The 20,017-nt window shown below is 30.1% G+C and overlaps 1 protein-coding gene across 1 annotated transcript in view; it reads left to right on the top strand.

Annotated features, from left to right (window-relative positions):
- SI (sucrase-isomaltase) overlaps nucleotides 1–19,707 on the top strand; it is an 84,397-nt gene extending 64,690 nt beyond the window's left edge. The window contains exons 36-46 of the mRNA XM_011380810.2: nucleotides 2,579–2,712; nucleotides 3,564–3,598; nucleotides 3,684–3,800; nucleotides 6,321–6,469; nucleotides 9,057–9,141; nucleotides 9,225–9,281; nucleotides 9,879–10,003; nucleotides 12,423–12,511; nucleotides 16,473–16,522; nucleotides 16,656–16,823; nucleotides 19,639–19,707. Coding sequence (XP_011379112.1) covers nucleotides 2,579–2,712; nucleotides 3,564–3,598; nucleotides 3,684–3,800; nucleotides 6,321–6,469; nucleotides 9,057–9,141; nucleotides 9,225–9,281; nucleotides 9,879–10,003; nucleotides 12,423–12,511; nucleotides 16,473–16,522; nucleotides 16,656–16,823; nucleotides 19,639–19,707 — 1,078 coding nt within the window. The remainder of the gene's footprint in view (nucleotides 1–2,578; nucleotides 2,713–3,563; nucleotides 3,599–3,683; nucleotides 3,801–6,320; nucleotides 6,470–9,056; nucleotides 9,142–9,224; nucleotides 9,282–9,878; nucleotides 10,004–12,422; nucleotides 12,512–16,472; nucleotides 16,523–16,655; nucleotides 16,824–19,638) is intronic.
- The last annotated feature ends 310 nt before the right edge of the window (nucleotides 19,708–20,017 follow it).

Here is a 20,017-nt window from a genome sequence, read left to right as displayed (position 1 = left end):
ATTATACTGCATACTCAAAAACAGAAATATTTCAGCATACAAAAAACTTTTTACACAACTCTAAACTAAAACCGATATTATATTTTCAGATCTAATGGTGAGTCTGAGATGTGAAATGGGAAAGTTATTATTTCTAATTCATATTAATACATAATACTGAGATTTTTCCTTCCTAAAAATAATTTAATGAAACATCTTTAGTTTTCAAAGAGCTTTTTAAGATAAATATTGAGAAAAACAAGTCTGTATTAACGTTCTTTTCTCTAAGCAATACTGACCAATGTTCTAAAATAATTTAATTATATGCAATCAGAGCTATAAGTATCTGGAGTATATTTATCAATTGATTTCATCAGTAATTAAAAACAATAGACAATTGAGTTAATTTGAGATAATCTTTAGTAAACATGACAAAACCAAAGAAATTTACTTATTGTTAGAAACTTTAAAATATGTTTTTAAAATTTCCAATTTAATATTCTCCTTTCATATAATCTACTTTTAAAATATACAGGCATAGCTTTGTAAAAACAATCATTTTTTCTTTTAGGACTTTTCGCCAATAATTTAAGATATATTTTATAATTTTTCTAATACTTTTTAAAAAATACTCTTGTAGATTATTACAAACATCCAATAAAAGTACTTCTGTAATACAACATTAAAATCCTTTCTATAAGATAAATTTTCCAGAGTCAACTGGCAACAGAAGATAGACTATCTTATGGTTGAAAGTGCTTCTTAAAATTCAACTTAATTTATTGTTACTAAACCATTTGTAAAGTTGGAACATGCAGAAATATTTAGGAAATATGTATAGTGATGGGATTTTAAATTATAGTTTTAGTGGCAATGTGATTTTTCAAATAAGAAATATTATGTGAAGGGTTACAGAGGCTATTCTAATGCAAGAGGTTAGATTTCCCTTAAGAAAATTATTTGAAAATACTTTAAGCAGAATTATTCTCAATCAGAAATCTAACAAGTCATATGTTCAATTGTTATTTTAAAGCCTCAGTAAAGAATTTTTGCAAAAGTAAGACAAACAGAAAAAATTCCTTTTAGAATATGTACTTCTTGCATGTCAATAAAATAAGAACTTGTGGCAACACTATCTTTGTAAAAAATTTTAGAATAGTTAAAATTAATTTTGTTTATAGATTAAATTTAGAATATATATTTTAATATATTTTAAATTTATCAATTCTTTTATTCTCTATAAATAGACATTTATTTTTTGTTAAATGTCAGCAAATATATGTGATATATAACAAATATATTAATGCTCCTAAATCGACTAGATCTTTTATATTTGTTATAGAAGGTAAACAATGAAGATGGTTTTCTGTTATGACCTTTTTAAAGAGACATACATACAAGTAGGAGATTTTAAGTTAACAAATACGATATCGTTTTTATTATCAGCAGATGGCTCAATATATCATCTTATGTCTATTTAAAACATTTTTAGTTTCCTATAATTTTGGTTTGAGTTATTTATTCATTAATTCAAAATTTTCTTGAGCTACTATTATAAGCCAAGTACTGTATTATGTGCAAGAGGTAAAAAAAAAAATTAATATGAAGTCTTTAACCTAAAGAATCTCAAGGTCTCATTGAAGAAGCTTAACATATAAGCACATCAGTACAAACATTTTGGTCTATGCTGTAAGAAATAAATTATTAGATATGGTTGATAGCGTGTTACTGCATTGTCAAGTCTGCCTAATTGGTATTGAAGTGTTTTCTCCTGAGATAGTTTTGTAGTCCTTATTCATATACAAGTTATTTTGAGTAATATAAAAATAAACATTTAATTTCCAATTAATATAATAGTGAATTTTTTTTAGATATTCTTATGTAATATCAGAGAGAAGAAGAAATGTAGATAATATAGAATACTGCCCTGTTTTGCTATTCTTGCCTTTAGAATGCACAATAATTCTTAAAAGTCCTTCTCCAAAGAGAGAGGAGGGGAAAAAAGAAAAAAAGTAATAACTTAATTTGTAAAATTCACTCTCTTGATCTGGCTTTGAAGAGCTTCCATTTTTGAAACCGAACAATTACTTTCGTTTTTTAAGACACAGTAAAGCCTTGCTCTTTTTAGCCTCTAAAACAGGCAGTATTATAGCAAAGATTCTCTGCAGAGTAATATGAAGATTAAGTGTTGACAAGTTATAATTGAGAAAGATTGACACAATCAATAGAGTGCAGAGCTTTATTCAAGAGAACAATTTAAGTAGAATAAAATGAGTTCATTCAAAAAACTCACAAAATTATTAGTTGGTTGATTTGATAATACCAGTAGTTGACTTAACTTGTATTTATTGAACAATAAATGCAAGCTACTTAGTTATATCTTCTGCTAAATGTTGGAAGGGAAGAACGATACCCTTCATGCCTGTGAGGATTTTATAGTATAGTGAGAGAAGACTTACACATAAAGAGCTATATATAAAGTTGTAATAAGAGACAACGTAAATAAAATCCTTTTTTTTTAATGACGTGTCTATAAATGGAAATATCTGAAGGAAATACTTAGTGTGAAGACTCACAGATCTTTCTTCTCTTATATCAGTGCATTGCGTAAAACAACTGGGAAAAGAGGAATTGTTATTTCTCGTTCCACATATCCTAGCAGTGGACGATGGGTGGGACACTGGCTTGGAGACAACTATGCAAGATGGGACAATTTGGACAAATCCATCATTGGTATGTGAGAGTCACCATTTTTCTCATTCTTTTTAGTTTTTTATTAAGTGTTCACTTTTGCTGGTTTTAGTTCATACTTTGTAAGTCCATCTCAGAAATATGCTTTTGGCACTATATTTATAACAAATAGCACCATGAAAAATTCAGTGGTCCAGAAAGCAGGATGCCATGTAGAAACTAATGATATCCAATCAGTTTATTTTGAGAAAATAATTTAATCTCCTTTTGTCTCAGTTTCCTGTTTGGAAAAGGCAGGAGCTGGGAAAAATAACATATAGAGTTAATAAAAATGGGTAGAGATTCTAGATTCTAGGGAATAAGAATTACTCAGAGATGCTGAAGAATGAAACATTTCAAACTTTTGAAAGAGTTTTCTAGTGATGATTGAATAAACAGTAAATATATCATTTTAAAGGGGAAATGGATGCTTTTCTGTTTCAGATCTAGTCTCAAAAAATGCTTTACTATTCACATTAGGATTGAAAGAAAACAATTAATGTTCAGAAATATTTTTTTAAAAGAAAAGCTGAGAAATCACATACATCCTATTTTATCAAAGTGATCACTCCTCAGAGGATTTTATTTAATAAATATAATTCAATTTGTTTCAAATGATGAGCCTTGTCATTATTATAGAGAAATTGTCATCTTGAAAGGGTGTCATTAACACTATAAAGTAAAAAAAGTATGAATATTATAATAAGAAATGATAGAAAAGTATGTGAATAACTTGAAAAATGTTTTATTGAATTAGATATTGGTATTAGAAATGGAATATCTTTATAAATAAAAAATTCAAAATATATGAAACAGTAGCTTTCTAAAATTTTTCCTATTTTTTTTTTTTTTAGGTATGATGGAATTTAGTCTCTTTGGTATATCATATGTAAGTAGCTCTATTTTATCTTCATAACTTGTAAATATTAAGAAACAAACTATTAAAATTAATTAAATGTAACAATGTATTGTAGACGGGAGCAGATATTTGTGGTTTCTTCAATGAATCAGAATATCAGCTCTGTGCCCGCTGGATGCAACTTGGAGCATTTTATCCATACTCAAGAAATCACAATATTGCAAATACTAGGGTACGTAATTACTGCATTTACTCTCTTTCCTTTCACTCCACTAACCACAGTAGTACCCTACCTGGCTGATTTCCAGATGAATGCTCTGAACCTCTGTACATTTACTGAGGATCTTTAAGTCCATCATTCTGAGAATTTTCTGACTTGGGTTATTCTTTATACTTTTGGATTCAAGACTTGTTAGCTGGCATATATAACGCTGTTCTATATAATATGGGAGTAGCTAGGGAAAAACAAAACAAAACAAAACAAAACAAAACAAAACAAAAAACTGCCTCTGGAACTTCTTCCAAACTGGAACAGAACAATAAGAAAATCAGCTACAAACTAAATAATTAAAAGTGAAAAGTCATTTAGTCATTTTAAATATTAGCATCAATGCAAGAAATGGGGAGATTTAAACGGCAATTGTTAAAACAATGAATTGAGAAATCAAGGGAGAAAAAGGAAAAGAGAATTATGACAACTTAGTTCTGTGTCATAACACAAGTATATACTTTTACTAAGTTGTCTGGAGGAACTGGAATGAGAAGGGAGACAATATTAAAATTATGGAAAATATGGACAATTAGAGGCAGTATTTAACTAAGTGCTAAATGTTATGATATTGACTTTCAGTAAGAAATGTAGAGGAAAGATAAATTATCAAAAGCACTTCACGGAAGGATTGTAGACAAAGCTGGTCTTAAAAACCATAGTAATTGAATGGTAGAGCTCACCATGTCCTTGAAATTTTTGTGCCACTCCGGAAATTTTAGGCAAAAAAGAGGAGAGGATTTATTTTAGACAATAAAAATGATTATCTACATAAGGTAAGAAGACAGAATGGGATCATATTTTGGAAATATTTGAAAGTTGGTTAACAGAGACATAACTTGATGGAATAAAAATATTTTAACAGGAAAACTTGTCAGTAATGCAATTTAGAAAGTTATAATATTGAGAGTGGGGCATGAATCAATATCAATAGAAGCCTGAACAGGGATTCATTCAACAAGTATTCATTGAGAATCTGCTAGCTAATATTTATAAAACCTATCTTACTGATTCATATAATATAGGAAGGAAGAGATAATAGATAATTATGTATATATTTATATTTATACTTATTTTTATATATTTATATTTGTATTTATATAAAATTTCATGTACAAATAAATGTATATAAAGGAAAATGAGTAAGCTAAAGTGACAGAAATTTATGGGGGTTCTATTTTAGAAGAGGTACTCAGGGAAGTACTCTCGGATAGAGTGAAATTAGCATTAGAGCACAGACTTGAATAAGAAAGATCAACCATGTAAATATGTGGGGGAAGAGAATTCCATTTGAGAGGGAACAAGTGAAAGACCCTAAAATTGGAATGTGGCAGGAGTTTTTCGAGAAGATGAAATGGAGGCGGCAAAGACTAAGGAAGAATTTCTAAATAAAAATCTAAAGAACAGAAGCCTCAACTTAAGTTTAATTGTGAGATAATAAAATTGAATTTAGGAATGTATGGCTTAGAATTATATGCTTGTAAAACCACATGTTAAAACTGAAATGACATCAATGAAATTGATAAGCAACAGTTACAATCTTTGTCTCTTCTTACTTGACTTTGAAACTAGTAATGTGATCAAATACAGCTTAATAGTTCTTGGAACATTTAATTTTTAAGGTTGTGCCCATTCTAATACTACATATACCAGTAATAACAGTCATCATTCAAGTATTCTTACTCCTGAAATCTAGAAAAGTTGTTATCTTCATAGATATGACACAGCTGTTAAGGGCCTTATTTCAGTTGATATCAACTGAAATAACAACAACAACAACAACAAACATTGAAAGTGTTGCCTCTGGAGTTACGTGGCAGCCTTGTTTTGTTCCCCTGGTACAAATTAAAATATAAGATACTAATTGCTTTAACTGTGTATTATTTTTAACCAGTTAATGCAACATTTTTTAACAGGCATTTAATGTCTCCAGTATCAGTTTTAGTCTTTTTTTACCTGGAGTTTGTATTCTGGACAGACTTTGACATGTTCTTTTCTCTTTTCCAACATTAATTAGGTCTTCTCTGCCTACTATACTATTAATTCTTTTGTACCATAATTTATTCTCTTTTCAGGGGAACACACAATGTGCAGGGTTTCCACTATGGGCTCTGCATGTCTCTATTTCAATCCACTTTTGTGTAGCATTTCATTTCTTTCCTAAACTTTCTACCCCTACACTGAGTATCATCGTTATTGATAGCATATTTGTCACCCATTCAAATGTGAACTATTCTTTATATATGATCACTTAACTAAATCAACTCAGGGGCTTAATTTGCATTTTTCTTATTAAAATGTTAATCTTGTGCATGCACTCGCCATTGTGAGAGCTAGAAATACTATTGCATAAGATTTTTATGAAGATAGCACATGACAGTAAATTAATATTATTCCTTACTTTTTATTCCCCAAATACATTTTGAAAACAATAATTTAAACAAAGACAAAAGTTAATGTCTACTTCAATTTGGTTTGTTTCAGAGACAAGATCCACCTTCCTGGAATGAAACTTTTTCTGAAATGTCAAGGAATATTCTAAATATTAGATACACTTTATTGCCCTACTTCTATACACAGCTGCATGAAATTCATGCTCATGGTGGCACTGTTATTCGACCTCTTTTGAATGAGTAAGTACAAATTTTTCCTACCACAGAGAGATAGCTTTCATTTAATTAAATCAAAAATGCCGTTAAGTACAATATACAATATTTTAAACTATAAATTTTCATTGTTATTTATTATACATTTTGGGTTAACAAATATTTTCATAAATAAATCTTCTAACAAATAGACTAATATATGTCTTGGAAAATGAAACAGCAGTTATTAAGAAGTAATTATTGTTCTTAGGAATAACTATTGTATACCAAGTGTTATTCTAAATGATTTACATAGAGTATTTTCAAAATGTTTTTAACACAATATTATCTCAATACTATGACTGAACTAACTGAAGTTTACAGCAGTTAAGCAAATCTATCATGTATAAATTTCTGACAGAAGAAGTCCATTTCACCTCTTCTTGGAGGTGTGCTAATGGGGTACCCTAGAGCGGTTTTAACGTTCTCCTTAGAAAATTGTTTCGGATTCACTCCTTGAAGCTCAAACTGATATTGGTCAAGTCTTGAAGTTCTATTCTGTGGATCATAGTTGAAAAATTTTAGCCTAGTTTATTTTTAAGACAAATACAAACCAATTCTTATTGTAAATGTTACAAAACACACACACACACACATTCGATCAAAAATACAGAAAAAAAATACATGGAAATAATCATAGTATACTTAGCTTCTTGTGTACCATATATTATTAGAGTAATTGATTAAGGTGATTTGTTTTACTGTACTATTGATAGATCAGTAAAAAAAAACACAAAAAACAAAAAAACTACACAGCATATTCTACTCCAATTAAACAGTAGTACCCAAGGTAAAAATGACCAAAATAACAAGTTGATCAATATGCCTTCTATTCTAATAAAACATCTAGCTTTCTCAAAAAAAATTTTAAGTTCTTTCTAGATTCAAATTTTCAAATTATCCTCTCTATTTGCTTTATTAAACCATAATGCCTTCTTTATTTCTGGTAACATTTTACTAATCTCTTGTCTCTCCCTCTTTGTCATTTCCCTATTGACTTCCCAGAATAGTTAGAGTATTAGTTCTGGACTGAGTCTCCAACCAGAAACATTATTATTAACCGTGTAGACTCTTATCTGATTGAGCAAGCCTGGGTGTTAACATCCATTGGAAGTTCGGGAAGAGTAAACTCAGCAGTTCATCTTGGCATTAATCTAAGTTTAGAGTAAAACAAAACAAAACAAAAACAAAAGAACAAAAAAAAAACCCACAAAGTTTTTCACTTCCATTTTTTAAATTTTATTTTATTAAATTTATTGAGATAACATTGGTTAATAAAATATATAGATTTCAAGTGTACAATTCAATACATCATATGTTCATTGCATCGTGTGTTCATCATCCAAAGTTAAATTACCTTTCATCACCATATATTTGACCCCCTTTCCCACTATCTACCTCTCCCTTTCCTCTTTCCATTTGGTAAATACTAAACTGTTGTCTATGTACATGAGTCTCTGCTTGTTTGTCTTGTTTGTTGCTTTCAGTTTTATATCCCACATATGAGTGAAATCATAAGGTTCTCAACTTTTTCTGTCTGAATTATTTTGCTTAGCATGATAATCTCAAGGCTCATCCATTTTATCTTTTCTTGTAGCTCAGTAATATTTCATTGTATGTATGTACAATATCTTATCCAATAATTTATCAAAGGACACTTTGTTTGTTTCCAATTCTTGGCCATCGTGAATAATGCTACAGTGAACATTGGGGTGCATATATCTTTACAGATAAATGTTTTTGAATTTTTTTGTTTTCGAATTAGGTCCCAGAAAAGGGACCTAATGGGTCTTATGGTCATAATTCTATTCCTAATTTTTGAGGACCGTCTATACCATTTTTCATAGTGGGTGTACCAATTTACATTCTCACCAGAAGTGTATGAGGGTTCCTTTTCCTCTGCTACCTCTCCAACACTTATTATTTATTACTTGTCCTGTTGATAATAGCCATTTTAACAGGCATGAGGTGGTATCTCATTGTGCACTTCCATTTTAATTAGAAGAGAAATGTGGACATTTAATAATGCCTATTCTCAAACCATAAAAAACAAATTTTATTTTTTCCATTTATATCTCAAATTTGGAATAACATATAGAATAACATTTAATGACATATAAATCCGCTATTCAATGAGCTCTAATTCAAGTAGGATAGGCAAACTTTTTTCATAGTTATCAAATAAAGATACTTATAGCACACTTGTCTCACAATTCTATACCAGGGTGTGTATAATTTTTGCTTTCTAGTTTGTTGATTTTCTACTAGAAAAGTTAATACTTGTACTTCTGTGAGTTCTCTGTAAAGGAGATTTCTCATTCTGTTTGTCTTACACATCCATCATAATTCTCTGCATTTTTTCAGAAGTTTAGTCATAGTCTAGATTTACTCATAAAGTATTGTACTGCTGCACCTTAAATTCCAAGTCATAAAATTGTTTTTATTTTTGTTTTATAGTTTGGTTTTCATTTTAATCCAAAAAGTCCATACAGTAAAATGTGATTTAAATACTTATTTCATGTTATCCAGAAAAGATAAAGTTCTTTGATTTAATTATTTGTAAATACTTTTCAAGGTTCTTTAATGAGAAGCCAACCTGGGATGTATTTGAGCAGTTCTTGTGGGGCCCAGCATTTATGGTTACCCCTGTATTACAACCTGTAAGTCCTACCACATATTTCTGTTCACAAAATAATTTTTTCCTAATTTATATGTCTTTAATGACTATATCTTTAAATTTCAGGATACTTACACGGTACAAGGCTATGTCCCTAATGCTCGGTGGTTTGATTACCATACGGTAAGCAATTAATGAATTCTGGGGAATTGCCTAAATAGAAATGGGTAATGGTTTGATCCTAAACTAATTTTCATTAATGACATATTTGGTTTACTTTTCACTTAAAAGAGTCAGATATTTCTTGCTAATTATAGCTGAATTAAATCAACACATAGCGAAAGAGAATTAATTTATTCTGCCATCATTTATTATGTAGTCATTGATTTATTTTACCAAATAAACATGGAGAGTATACATTGTACACCAAAAAGTCATTGCCCTTTGCTGGATATACAAAGTGATCATTAATGGTAATGCATTTCTTCCAAGAATAATGCATGTGCCGTCAGGAATAGCTTTTGTGATCTTTCGAAAACCCATACATTTTCTGCATGTGAGCACCACAAAAAGAGGTAGTGGTAAATTACTTTCAAGCTATCAATAAACCAAGAACTAAATATATGTTTTAAATATGATTTTCTCAATAAACATTTGTGTCTTTATTTAAAATTGAAAATGTATCATTTGATTTTATAAATGTGTCCTTCAAGTAGCAATATTGCTGATGATTCCACTTCTTGCTGTTTTTGTTCTTCCTTCCAACTCTCTGATTTTCAGGGCCAAGATATTGGTGTCAGAGGAACATTTAATGAATTTGATGCTCCTTTATATAAAATAAACCTGCATGTCCGTGGCGGTTACATCCTACCATGTCAAGAGCCTGCTCAAAACACATTTTACAGGTAAGCGAAAAGTTTACAGAGCTCAGATTAAATTTCGAGATACATCACCTAGAATTGTCAAGAATTGGGAAGGGTCTGAGATTCTACCTTATTTCCAAGAATACAAGTTAGCCTGCCAGTTTCATGGATGCTGTGTCAAAAGCAAAGACCTTTCTTACTCATGGCATACCAAGAAATGTGACTTTTATGTTTGCTTCAGTTTTCCCTGTCCCCCAAGTCCCATGGGTGTGACATGGAGTGGTCCAGGCAGATGCTGCACATGCAGGAGGTTTGTGTTACAGCTAAAGAATTCCAACTCAAGGAAACCCAGTTTTTATAATGGGCTATAAGCAAACCTGTCCATTCTTTGCTTTGAAGGGAGATATTATCTTTATTATGCTGGACAGTAATTTTTTTTAATTAATTAAACAAACAAATACTACTCTGTCTTGTAATACTGTTAACTTTAAAAACATCCTTTAAAAGATGGTTCAGAAGAAAAACTCTTAGCGCCTCTATGTGTAAGATGTACAGAAACTTGAAAGTCTCATAGAAAATTGTCTTCAAACATGATATTCTCTCATAGTTAGAAAGATTAACAGAATAATATACCAACTAAACCTTAATGTCCTCTGTATAAATATACAAAGATATTGACAAGTGAATGTCATATATTTTGAAAGACTGCATACCTAAGTTCATTGTTTCATCTACCTATGACATGAGGAAAGAAATATTACTTCATGAAAAAAAGATTTTTAAATAAACCTTTTTTAAAACTTTAACCAAATATTGCTTAGAGGACTTCTCTTTCCTTCCTCTTACCTGTTCTCTTTTTTGCTTCCCTCTGCCAGTCCCGTGAAATATTCCCTGATTCACTTTAGTCTATGAAAATGTAGATATTCATTGATTTCATTACACCTTCAAACTACTAAGTCCACTGCTGTCCACAGAAGATCCACATGTGTTTCTCAGGAGCCTTGTCCTATATAAAGATGGAAGATAACTCAGATTTTCTATCCATTACCATTCATAATTTATTATTTTGCTAATACCTTCTCTTCTTTGCCCCAGGATACCCTACCTGATATTCTCTCCCTCTCATTCAGCAATATGTCCAATCTATAGGGATCAAGGGTCCACTTTGTCTCCTGTGACTGACGTAAGAGTGAATCTTTTATATCAGTCATAGAGTCTCTATTTTTACTGCCTAAATTCCTGGCTTAGACATTCAGATTCTAGAGGACTTAGTCCTTCTTTCTCCTCTCTTCTCATGCTGTTTCTACTCTCTTGGTGATCTACATGCTTACAGCTCCAGTTGGTGTGAATAATCTCTTTCTATTTTCTGGAACTATCCAGATATATTTCTATCAATAGTTTACCCTGGCATCAATTAAAGATAAGAAAAATGATTTTACCTGAAAAATGAGGGCTTCATGGAAGGAATTATTCGTAAGTTGTTCCTTGAGTAATCTTTTTGTTATGAGCGAGAAGGAGGCTATTCTGTGTGTATGTGTAGGAGTAAAGTAAATAGGATATTGGATATTAGGTTTAGGTATATAGGAAAATGCAAGCCATGAAATTCTTTTCAATCTCAGATTTAAAATGCATTAGAAGATTGTGGGTTAAACCAGATTTTTAATGTTGCTAATAAGATATACTTATCTTTCACCCCAGTAAACTAAACTGAAATACATATGTATGTGTATGTGTATTCATGTTAAAACATGCTTTTATGGAAAATATTAAGTTGCTATGAAGATTTAAACTCTAGATAGTCTGGATATTTTAGGAGACTTCTTTGGCAGTACAAACTTAGGTATTTGTGATTGGAAAAGGCAGATAGCTAAGTATAATTTGTCTGAGAAATCCTTCCTTAGCAATAAGAAGCTGTCAAATCAACTTGCTTGTACAAACAGATCTATGTAGTCACAAGTTTGAGAGTATCCATTCCAAAGATAGGACTTATAACTTGCTGACTACAAACCACATCCTTATTAACAATTGCCAGTGATAATTCAGTGATTTATATATGGAAATGTGAGAGTCTTAACACATGAGATTAAAAAAAAAACTATTAAAATAGTTTCATGTTTAATGGTCAATGACAAGATTACCAGAAAGAATAAATATATCGATAAACTTAATACAGTTTTAATTATTGTAAATGAGACCAATTCTGATTTATTACAGTAGGTGAATCCTTGAGATCGAAATACATGCATGATATTTTTATTAAATGTCAAGGATTTTAAGGTTTATACCATTCTCATGAAATCATAAAAAAGGGGAGTTTTTATTTTCTTTGTCTAAAAGTTTGCATTCTCCTTGATATTCTTAGTTGTGTTCCCTTGCATACTTATATGGATGTCATATCATAACAAGATATATGCTATTCTGTAAACTTATTTAACAAACGTTATTCTATTTCTTCCCTTAGTCGACAAAATTACATGAGGCTCATTGTTGCTGCAGATGATAATCATATGGCACAAGGATCTCTGTTTTGGGATGATGGAGAGACTATAGGTAAGTGTTCCACTTAGTAAATAAATGTAATTGATGACATACATATCATCACATTACTTTTATGTTATCTACATTTTGGAAGCTAAATAAAAATAGAATATTATCCAAAGCTAAAATAGTTTAATAAATATTTGAATTAATTTAACAAACAGTGTTACAAATATTTAAAGACTTTCTTTTTATCCTAAATATAGTTCATCTATATTGTAAGTGTCTGAATAACTAGAGATTTGTATCAGCAAGGGTTATATATCTGTCATTTTTGCACTCCCAGAACCTAGCCCAGTGGTGTTTACATAATAGAGACTCAATATGTGTGAGGTTAAGGATGCCTCGAAAACATGAGATAGTCCAGAAATAAAACTCAAGTTTGGTCTCTGTTCTATTGGCTATTATGTTGTGTTGTTTTTTGTTTGTTTGTTCATTTTTAACATTTACCATTATTGACATGAAAATTAGCAGAATTCAGACTTAAACCTATTTTTATTCCATGGCTCTTCCTCAAGACCAGACTGAACTGCTAAACTTTTAGCAGTGCACACTCTGTTGACCCTTGTTATCAGAATCCCCTGGGGGTGGTTTGTAAAGAATGTAGATTCTGAGGCCCGTCTAAACTCTATTAATTTGGGAAGAGGTCCAGGAATCTGTCTTTGAAGAAAATGTTTCCAGGTGATTATTATGCTGTTAAGTAAATATTGGTAGAGGATTAGGTTTACAGTACCAGCTCTATTGGATAAGAACTATGAACATTTTCTGCATACAAACCTTAGTCATAAAACTAACACCTGGATGGAGCTGAAGTTCTCATGGGGCATTTCACTACAATTTAAATGATGCACAGATGAGAGATTTTACATTAAAAGCAAAGACATATATCTTTCATTTTTTTCAGGTACATCATGGTTAATATTCTACAACCATAAGAAATAAGAATCTATTAGTAAATAAAGTATATCAGAAAGTTGATATAAGAATAATATAGTAGTAATCAAGACTCAAAAGAAAACTCTTCCAAGTATTTTGTGATTTAGAAGTTGAAAAATCAATTAATTAAATTTTAAAATCCTATATTTTTAGAGTCCTTACTTTAATTAACACACTAACTGAGGTTCTACTGGGTTTGCAGCCTTTCTTCTCTACCTGGGTCCAGCAGGATACGCTTTAAACTTGCCTATAATTTCATAGGGTGTAAAGTTGAGGTATGCATAATTTGCATCCTTGTCTTGGGATCTTTGAATCTTACTACACAATAAATTGAGTAAATTCCTTCTAACAGCAAGGAAGACGGCTTCTTTAAGAATTTTTTCTCTAACTCTTCCTAATAAATAAAGATATAGATGAAAGAACTTGGTATGACCTTTACCCTACTGAAGTTTTATGGCAGATTTTTTTTTTCTAATCATTGGAAAGAAACTGAGCATAACTCAGATATTTCTATGATCTCTTCATACAGGCAAAACAAATGGTCTTGATCAATTATATCTATTTTTTTGTTATATTTTATAATCTCACTACATTTATTATAATTAAATATATATAAAGATTTCAAAAAATCCCCTGTAATTTCTTGAGTAAACAGTAACAGTACACAACAAATGCTTAGTGTCTCTGTAATTATTAGATTAGAATCTTCAAAGAAGTTTTTTGTCACAGCAATCTTGCCAGTCTAGTTGCTAGGCACCCATCTAAATTATATTCTCTTTTAAGTTCTTTTAAATCTTATCAAATATTATTATTTGCCGACATATTCTTTCTTCCAAAAAATTGAAGATAAATGAAAGTAAACTATTTTGAAACTTGTATACATTAAGTAATTTGTGACCATTCTAGCTAACAAATTTGTAGCTTAGTAAAGTGTTAATTTATCCTACTTATACGAATAAAATAGACATATGTGTACCCTTCGCTAAGTCATACATAGTATTTTTGTCTTATTTATTAAAAATAACAACAAAACTGCTTATAACCTCCTACTAGCTGTCACTTGTTTTCTTTTAACTCAGAGTTCTATACTTTAAAAGTTGCCCTTAAAAACTGAAGTTATAATTCTGTATTTAAAGTTAAAAACTAAACTATTTTGCCTTAAAATGCATATTAAATATGGCATGCACAGATTGCCTTGGTTCAGAGCATAGCCTCTCTCCTGGGATGCTCCAAGTCCAGCTACAAGTAGCTACTAACCACAGATTGCTTTGTAACTCCTACCAGGTGGCTCCAGGCTGGGCACAGGCAGTGGCTGACATAGGCCTGCACCTGAGACCCTCCCAAGAGGCCCCAGAATCAAAACACCCCAGGATCAGCTTTACACCACACCAGAACACCACCCAATTAGCTCCACAAATGACACACTCAAAGGGCTGATTCAGCAGACACCAGAGCAGGGGTGGGAGGTAAATGAAAAAGGTGAAGATATTAAGAAGTCCAAATTGATAGTTTTGAAATTGTCAAGGGGATGTAAAGTACAGCATAAGGAATATAGTTGATAATATTATAATAACTATGTATAGTGCTAGACTAATCAGGGGATCACTTCGTAAATTGCATAAATGTTTAACCATCATGCCATACACCTAATTAATATAATGTTGACTGTCAACTGTAGTTTAAAAATTTGAAAAATTAAAAGTAATAAGTCATGTATACATTAGTATAGAGAGAAAAAACATTTTAGACAGAATATTTAATTTTAGTAAAGGCAGAATTAATCTCAAATTAGCCAATTTTTCAGAGAACGAATAAATACAATCCTGGCATGTATAAGTGAAAAAGGGAATTAAAATATGTTGTTTTTTCAATGTTATTCTAACACGTTTCAATCATGCGTTTGACTCTATTTTGCCTTGCTGTCTTTCACTCAGTTTAGTTTTACATAGGAACATAATCTTAGAAGTCAGGGAAAACTAGCCTTGATTCTAGTCTTTGATAATGCACGTGATCCCTGACTTAATGATGGCTTGATTTAGAATTTTTTGACTTTACAATGGTGCAAAAGTGATACACATTCAGTAGAAATGGCACTTCAAATTTTGAATTTTGATTTTTTCTGGGTGATACTCATGTTAGGCAGTGGCAGCGAGCTGCAGCTCCCAGTTAGCACATACAATTGTGACAGTAAATAGCCAATACTCTGCAGGGTACTATGTTGTCAGCGTTTTCGTGATATCGTGTTTTGTGTTTTCTATGTGTATTCAATGAATTAAATATTCAACTTTATTATAAAATAAGCTTTGTGTTAGATGATTTTGCCCAACTAATCTCAAAAGGCTAATGTAAGTATTCTGAGCATGTTTAAGGTAGGATAGGCTAAGCTATGATGTTTAGTAGTTTAGATGTATTAAATACATTTTTGATTTACTATATTTTTAACTTCTGATGGGTTTATTGAGATGTCACCCCATTTTAACTCAAGGAGGATCTGTAATTTGTTGTTTCACTTTTGGCCATTTATTTAATTTATTTGAGGCTCACTTTTCTGTACAGTGGGAACAATAATAATACATATTTCAGAGTAGTGTGATAAAGTACTTAGAATTTGACAAAAAGTAAGCACTTAATATATTATAGTTGTAAGATTATTTTTAAATGCCTTTAAAATATGGCAAGATTATATTTTAGATAGAGATAAACCCTATGTTTGATCAGTTTGAATACAGTTGACCTGTAATAATCTCAAAGTTACATATTTTTTTAAATGACACTAAAATAAGTTGCCAACATGTTCATTTTTCTTTACAAATGTTATTTTATTGCCTACCCTGTCCTTCTAGAACCTTCCTTGGTGACTCATCTTTCATATTTTAATGTTCTCTTGGGCTGTGTTTGAACAAATTAAATAAACAAAAAAAAATTAGATCTGCATTGATGGTTTTGATACCTTTATACTGGGAAAGAGAAGCAAAATATATTAGTATTTACTGTTCTTCTTTGGAAATATAAATATATCACTTTTTTTTCTTTATAGATACCTATGAAAGAGAACTATATTTCTCAGTACAATTTAATTTAAATAAGGTATGTATTCATATCAGATCATTTATATGAAATTGTGCTAAATAATATTGGAAGTTTTATGCCATATATATTTTTTAAAAGATTTCATTGTTCTTTCAAATGACAGATTTAAATTATTTCTTTGTCTTTGTAGACCACCTTGACAAGCACTATATTGAAAAGTGGTTATGTAAACACAGATGAAATGAGGCTCGGATTTATCAATGTATGGGGGATAGGAACAACAACTGTTAATGAGGTTAATCTCATATATAATGGAAATCAAGAGTCACTTAATTTTACTTCGGAACCAACAAAGGAGGTAAGTGACATAAGAAAAAAAATTTTAATGAAGCTATTCAAAATGTCTACATAGATGTCTTCAATTTCTAAGCCCTAAAAAAAAAAAAAAAAGAGAGACGATTATAGTTCTACTATAACTTTTCTTGTTTATTTATTTTCATTAAATTTCCATATCTATTTCCATAATATAATTCTGGATAAGCTGTCATACAAATCAACCTAATAGCATCTATTTTAAAATTGTCTTGATATAATTAAAGCAAGATTAAATTTACCTTAAACCTGTAAATCATTGTCATCTCTATATGGTAAAGTGCCTCAAAATTTAATATTTTTCAAAAATAAAATGTCCACATTTCAATTTTTAATATATCTTAGATAAAATATATTTGAAAATCCTTGCAAAGTTAATAGAATTATCTATTAGCACTCATGAATAATTTAACACTCAGGTGTATGAGGGTATAATTCATAGGTTAAACAAGGAGTCAGAATTTTTATGTTAAAGTCTCATTGTTGCCAATAATTAGCTTTTTATTTTGAACAAATAACTTTAGGCATTTTTTTCTTTCCAATTAAATAATAACATGCAAGTAAACAATCTCTTAAGCTCCTTCTAATCCTAAATTCTGTAAATTTGTCTTCTGTAAAAGTAGATTTCAAAAAACATGTATTCTATAAATCAGCTGTTATAATTGTTTGATACAAATTTAAGGCTACATCTGCACAGCTAAAACTGTATGAGTCTTTGTATACACCTCTGTTTGTGTTTAAAGTTGAATAAAGTAACTAGCTATTAATCAACCAGTCACTTCACATGAATTTAACTTACACAATAGCCATTTATTTGATTGACTTCAACTGAAAAACTAATAATTGTGTCTTGGACACGGTCTTGGGTAATCACAGACTTAACAGGTTATGAAAGCTGAATATCACTTGAGGGGAGATTTTATCCCATTGAAACTTAACACTTGTCTTATTTTTACTGCTGGTTTGTAGTCAAGTGAGATTTATCTAGAATTATAATATGGAAATAGATACGGAATATGGAACTATCTTAATTATTACTTTGACATTAAAATACTTTTATTTCTTTAAATTGTATCAAGGTTGGGAAATTAGAGTTTTGTATATTTAATGTCCTTCCTTGGTAAAATAAAATTGATAACCTATAGTTTCACGCTCATGTTTTTTCTTTTTGAAATTTTAATGTTTTTAAATTTTAATGTAAGGGAATCACTGATTTAGTGGTCTTATATGGCAGACCAAGAAACAGTCCCTGAAAAAGAACAATTAATTCTCTAGGAATAAATAATCAATGGTTACCGATAACATTTAGAAATCATTTTTTTGAACTGCCTAATGTTCAGCAGATCAAAAAAGTATGGTTTGATTTATATATTTTCTTACTCTTTATTTACTACTACAATCGTAAAAAATAAAGCTCACAATTTTTACTATAAAATAAACTACATACAGTCAGCTAAACAGTGTTAAATACTTTAACATATAAAGTATTATTTCAAGTTTATTTTGACCAAATACTTAGCATAAAAACACACCACTTATAAAGAAAAGTCCATTCCACTGCTTTTAAACACGTTCACAAAGAATTTTAAGTATTAAGATAACATTTTTTACAATGTTTTATTACTTCAGTTATTTTAAAAGAAGCTATTAACTTTATTAACAATGAAGTGGTTTCTTCTAAGTACATTTAAATAAAACAAATTTTTATGAGTACCTATTGTTTCCTAAGCCTTTATAGATAAATGAGAGTAGGAGAGAGTAGTTAATTGCCCTTACCCATGGGTGTGGGAATTATATGCAAAGGATGATTTAATTGCTCTATCAGTTCAATTTTTAAAATAAAAGTTTCCTAGCAGCAATTATGCATAGTTGCCTTTTGTGCCAGTATTAAAAAGCTATGCAATGTATTTATTGCTTTTCATTTTGGTATAAAGGAACTAGATTAGGTTTTGGTGTGAGATTGGTCAGTTTCAAACCTAGCTAATGAATATTAAGAAAATTATTTAATTTTTACCTTTCAAACTCTTCTATAAAATGTTAGCAATAAATCCTAAGACTCTGTGCTTTAGTGAAGAATACATTTTATAAAGCCCCTAGAAGTGTGTCTGGTACTCAGTAAGTAGTCAAGAAATGTTGATTCTCTTCATCTTCTTTTGCGTACTTGATGATTGAATTCAAACTTTCTGAGCTAAAGCACAGAGAGTATTTGAGACAAAGCAGCAATAGTAAGGTCTAATGACATCATCATATTACAGATATTGGCGATAACAGCTTAATAAGTCACCTCCAATCTTAGTTCCTATATGGTCTAACTGAGATTCTCTCCATTGAGAGAAAGTAACACATGCAAAATTGATATCGATAATAATTTCAGCATTATAAAGCTCTTTGAGATTGATGGAAAAGAAAACATTTCTAATCTAAATTTTGTGTGAAAATGACTAGATAATATTTGAGTGTGGGAAGTATAAAGATTTATGTCGTATAATTATGAATAATTCCATAGGTAGGACTCATGGAGAAAGAGTAAAATAATAGAAATAAGTAGTCTTAGTTGTTGCTGTCTTTTGAAAACCACTCCACCTCTCTGGGACTTATTTTCATCATCTGTATAATGGGTGAATTGGGTGAGATTATTGTTAAAATGGTTGTAGACACTTCGAAATAAAAATTCATTCAAACGAAAAAGAAAAACAAAGCATATCTTGCTTACTTGGAGAACATTTATTTATGGAAATAGTCTTTGTTAAAAAATGTTTCTGATTGATTAAACAATTAATTGTCATTTTACTCTTTTTTAGATATTAAATATTGATCTGACAGTGAATAATGTTAGTATAGATCAACCAATAGAGATCACCTGGTCATGAAGATTGTGATCAATTCCAGTTGCCAAAGGGAGATAACATCTGGATTTAAGTTTCACCATACTTATAATGTTTCCTCTTCATTGGTTTCTTATGTAAAATATAATTACATCTATCTAAAGTTATTGCACAGTCTATGTCAAAATGAATACTAATTTTATTATATTAATGTGTCCTGGATTCAATTTTTTAAACATATACAGTAGGATTAAAATAATTCTAGTTACCCTTGCTAAATATGTTAAAACTGTAAACTAGTTAGTTACTAAATATATGTGTTTAACTAAAATATAATTAAAACAGATGATTTTTT

This window comes from Pteropus vampyrus, unplaced genomic scaffold (assembly GCF_000151845.1).
Source record: "Pteropus vampyrus isolate Shadow unplaced genomic scaffold, Pvam_2.0 Scaffold12, whole genome shotgun sequence".
NCBI lineage: Eukaryota > Metazoa > Chordata > Mammalia > Chiroptera > Pteropodidae > Pteropus > Pteropus vampyrus.
The sequence above is the reverse complement of the archived record's forward strand: the minus strand, read 5'-3'. Positions and strand labels throughout refer to the sequence as shown.